The following is a 4,999-nucleotide window of genomic DNA, read 5'->3' as shown; positions in this document are numbered from 1 at the left end:
TTTAAATTAACTCGTATCCAACGATAAAGAAAGTTTCTTCTTTATCGACTGAGATTATAAAATCAACGAGTTTAATCGACGGCAATACGCAAGCCGTCACAAGTATCAAGACTGCTCGAACATAATAAAAGTGCCAGTTATTCAATTTGAAAAAAGTTAATATTTTAAGTTTATGAATTTAGTCAGTTTTAAGAAAGAACATTTTAAAAAGAAGTTTTCAAAACTTCTTTATTCTTTCGGCTTACTCATTCGTTTATTATTTCAAAAGAAAATTACCCCAAAAATGGAAAAGTTAAATTTTCAGTAAAAAAAGCGAATTTTGAACTAAATAGTTGATATTTCAACCAAACGAGATTTTAATTTGAAATAAAAAATTGAGAAGTTCAACCGAAAAACATGAATTTTCAAAGCCAAACGAAAAATTTTCAACAAAATTGTTGAATGTTTAGGAAATAAATATTTTTCATTCAAGGCAGATGAAAAATTTCAGCTAGAAAATTGTTGAGTTTTTAGGCAAAAAAGACAACTTTTCTACAAAATATATACATTTTCAATTCGGAAATATGAATTTTCAATAAAAAATAAATTTCCGCCACATAGTTCAATTTTCAATCAAATGTAGATGTATTTTCTACAAAGAAGATAGTTATTCTACGAAAAAGACATTTTTTCAACAAACTACATTAGATTTCAACAAAATAGTTAAATTTGGAACCAAAAGAGATAAATCATTAAGTAAAAAAAACGAATGATTAACATACAGTACTTGAATTCTTAAACGAAAAGCATAAAACTTTAAGTTTCCATCTGGAAATATAAAATTTCAACAAAAAAGTTCATATTCAACCAAATAGTTGAATTTTTAATGAAATACGCAAATTTTCTCCTAAAAAGATTGATTTTTTTACCAAAAGAAAAAATTTTAACAACGATCCATGATTTTTCAACAAAATATTTTGCATTCTCTGCAAAATATTTCATTTTTCAACCAAAGAGTTAAATGTTTAAGAAAAAATAATGAACTGCTATCAAAGTGGTTTTATTTTGAAGGTGAAAAGATAAATTTTTGACAAAAAAATTTAATTGCCAAAAAAGTGTTCAGCCACAAAGTTGAATTTTCTACGAAAATATTTGAGCGTAAACCTAAAACGACGATTTTATTTATACTTAGTTTAATTTTAATCATAATAATAAATTGTTTACCAAAAAATATTTATTTCAAATACAATATGACGCTTCAAAAAAAGAGAGTTCACTTTCATTAAAAAATAGTTTGATTTTTGATTTAAAATTCCATAGTTAGGTTGAAAATTCATCTTTTTGGTTTGGAAATTGAATTATTTTGGTAGAAAAATCACTATTTTGTTAAAAATTCGTCTTTTTTGATGAATTCAAGCTTTTTGTTTATAAAACCAAAATATTTTTTGGTCGATGTATCAAGACTCACCTTTTTGGTAGTGAATTTATCTTTTTTTGTTGAAAATTCAACTACTTGGTTGAAAGTTAAACGCCTTTGTTAAAAATTCATTTTTTCGATTGAAGCTCAATCTTTTTTGTTGAAAATTCGTATTTTTGAATAGAAAATTAATCTCATTAGTGTAAATTAATGTTTTGTTGAGAATTCAACTTATCTGTTTGAAAATTCATCTATTTTGTTGAAAATGCATTATTTTTACTTGAAATTTTAAGAATTTAAGGCATTTCAAATTTAATTAAATATATTAACTTTTGTTATAAATTTGTATTTAAAAAAAGCAACTTTTCATTTATCCAATTTCAATTTTCGCGGAACTTTGACTGGAACAACTAGCGCTTCATAGCGGCTTATTTCTATAAGAAAAAATAATTATTATAGAAATAGGAATTCGGAATCGGAATTTGGCGGGAAACAGAATGTTTATAGTTTTCATTTTTAACCTCAAAGTTGTTCCAACATTTTCGATGTTTTCTTTTAGTTTTCTGAACAGTTTCTAATATTAATTTGATTCAAGCGTTGATCAAAAAGTGTAATTATGGCAGAAATAGTGCGTTCAACGTTTTCTATGTATGGACTGACTATAACGAAGTAAGTGGAAACAAAGTACTATTTAGAATAAGACGACTTAGAGTGACCAGATGTCCTGATGTATTAGGACTTGTCCTGATTTTCTGATTTCTTTCTGCAATGTCCTGATTTTAATGCCTGAAAACGAAAATTCATGATTTTGATTGCGCAGACCTGAATTTTATTCGCAATTTCTTTCAATTCTTTCTTGCAATCTCCCATTGTGGCCATTCAATTTATTTTCAAAAACATTACATATCTGGAATTTTACTAATATTTAAAAAGAAAGGCAAACATCGAATTGCCTGAAAAAATTTGAAATTCTGAAAAGTATTTAAAATAACTAAAATATTGTACAGATTGTACTCAACTATTTAAATAAAAATTTTGACCTCCAGAAAGTTATTTGTATAATTTATAAAATTAGAGAATGGACGTTCAATTTTATTATTTTGCTTAAAATTTAAGAATTGTATTAAAAACAAAAGTCAGTCTTTTTGGTTGAAAATTCAACTGTTTTCTTAAAACTTCGTGTATTTGGTTAAAAAAATTGTTTGGCTGAAAATTTAACTATTTTGTTGAAAGTTTGTTTTGAATTGGTTGAAAACTAAGTTTTGTGACTAAAAACATGTATATTCATGTATTTTGTTGTAAATGAATTTCTTTGATTAAAAACTCAATTATTTTGTTGAAAATTCGATTTTTTTAAACTTGGTTTTTTAAACTGAAAATATAACTATTCTATTTTTGGTTGAAAATTTATCTTTTTTAATTGAAAATTCGTGTATTTATTTGGTTGAAAATGAAGTTTTTTGTTGAATATTCGTCATTTTGGCATGAAAATTCGTCATTTTTTATGATTTTTTTTCTTTCTTGTCTGAAAATCCTTTCAGGGTTGAAATATCATATTTTTTTCTGAAAAATCATCTGTTTTCGTAGAAGTTTAATCTTATTCGGCTAAAAATGCAACTGCTTTGTTGAAAACTTTTTGGATTCAAATTCAAGTCTTTTTAAATGAAATATCAAGCGAAAATTTAACTATTTGATTTAAAATTATTTTTTATATTAAAGCTTTATTATTATAGTTAAAAAATCATTTCTTGTACGATTAAAAATTTAAATATTCAAAATTTTTTTTTAATCATTTGTAAACTGAAAATTTAACTAATAGGTGACCAAATTAATATTTATTTTCTCCATTTTGCGAAATTCTCTACGTACTAAGTGTTTGGTTGAAATTTATCTTCTTCATTTGAGAATTCATTGTGTTTTATTGAAATTACTATTTTATTGAAAATTCGATTCTAACGATTAAAAATTATTTTTTTTTATTCTAAGTATAACTTCCATTTTCGGTTGAGATCTAAACTTTATGAGTTGAAAATGTATGTACTTTTTTGAAAACTCGTCTTATTTGGTAGAAATTTAATCTTCTTAGTTAAAAAATTGTTGTTGTTAAAGGTTCATTATTTTAGTTGAAAATTCATTTCATTTTTAAAAATTGTAATATTTCGCTGAAAATTCATGTATTTTGTAAAAAAAATCTTTTTTGGTAGAAAATTAATCTTATTAGTTGAAAATTTGTCTTTTTGATTCAACATTAATTTCTTCCGTTGAAAATTTAACCTGAAAGAAAAATGTAAACAGTAAGGGAAAATGAAAAATTTGTCAGGGAAAAGTCAGAGAAAGTTAGGGAATTTCGAAATTGGTATTTTGTAGAAACCTTGTTTTTTTAAATAACGCGAATTAAGTTAAATTTGTGGTTGAAAGTATGTAACTATGGTAACTATGGTACCCCATATTTTCAGTCCATGATGCATCTTTTATAAATGTCACTATATTTATGAATTGTCTCAAATTCCGTTGAAATATTTCAGGGGATTTTTAAAATGCTCGGGTATTTTTAAAACTTCTAAATCATTTTCAAGCGCTTTTAATTTCAAATATCTTAGGGAATTGAAAAAAAATCCAAGAAATTATGACTTATTTACATTAATTTAAAGGGGATTTCAAAGCGCGTGAAATATTTTAGGATGAAGAATTTTTTAGAGTTTCGCAAGATATGGAATGATTTCACTGCACCTTTAAGTTTTTATGGCATTTCTTAAGATTTTACAGGATTTTATAAAATTTTCGAGGATTTCAATGCTTTTAAGGGATTTTTCAAAATTTTTAGTGGATTTCTAAGAATTTATTCAACAAGTGAGGTATTTTGTAGGAATTTAGGGGATTCTAAACCTATTTTAGGGAAACTCAAAAGATTCTTAGAAATTTGTGATTGATTTTGAATAATTTAACAGGATTTCAAAGCGATTGCAATATTTTAGAATAAAGAATTTTCTGGACTTTCAATAAATATCGCCAGATGTCATAGAATTTCATGGGATTTAATAATATTTTCGTGGATTTTAAAGAATGTTATGAAATTAGTCTTTGGAATTCAACCTGAATTCTTATTAATTTGTCCTGAATTTATTCAAATTCATTGGAATTCTTTTGAATTAAAAAAATTCAATTGATAAAATCATCATAGGATTTGAAATGTTTTAAGGTATACATATTTTTAATTCCTTGGCATTTTCAAGAGCTTTATGACATTCTAAAATATTACCAGAAGCTTTTTATTATCTTAATAGTTTGAAGGGATTTCAAAGACTTTGTAATATTTTAGGGTATTTTAAAAGATTTCAAGGCATTTTAAAGAGATTTAAATTATTTTAAGGGATTTCTAAGGGTTTTAATAATTCTAGGGAATTGTAATAAATATTGCCAGATGTCATAGAATTTCATGGGATTTAATAATATTTTCGTGGATTTTAAAGAATGTTATGAAATTAGTCTTTGGAATTCACCCTAAATTCTTATTAATTTGTCCTGAATTCATTCCAATACATTGGAATTCTTTTGAACTTCAAAAATTCAATTGATAAAATCATCATAGAATTTGAAATGTTT

General features: G+C 24.7%; 1 protein-coding gene across 1 annotated transcript in view; it reads left to right on the top strand.

Moving 5' to 3' along the window:
* The first annotated feature begins 1,891 nt into the window (after positions 1–1,891).
* LOC117180811 (DNA polymerase epsilon subunit 2) overlaps positions 1,892–4,999 on the top strand; it is a 16,422-nt gene continuing 13,314 nt past the window's right edge. Inside the window, exon 1 of the mRNA XM_033373332.1 lies at positions 1,892–2,065. Within this exon, the coding sequence (XP_033229223.1) occupies positions 2,013–2,065 (53 nt within the window). The 5' untranslated portion in view covers positions 1,892–2,012. The remainder of the gene's footprint in view (positions 2,066–4,999) is intronic.

Source organism: Belonocnema kinseyi, chromosome 9 (genome assembly GCF_010883055.1).
Source record: "Belonocnema kinseyi isolate 2016_QV_RU_SX_M_011 chromosome 9, B_treatae_v1, whole genome shotgun sequence".
In the NCBI taxonomy this organism is placed as follows: domain Eukaryota; kingdom Metazoa; phylum Arthropoda; class Insecta; order Hymenoptera; family Cynipidae; genus Belonocnema; species Belonocnema kinseyi.
This window is presented reverse-complemented; position numbering and strand designations above follow the sequence as displayed.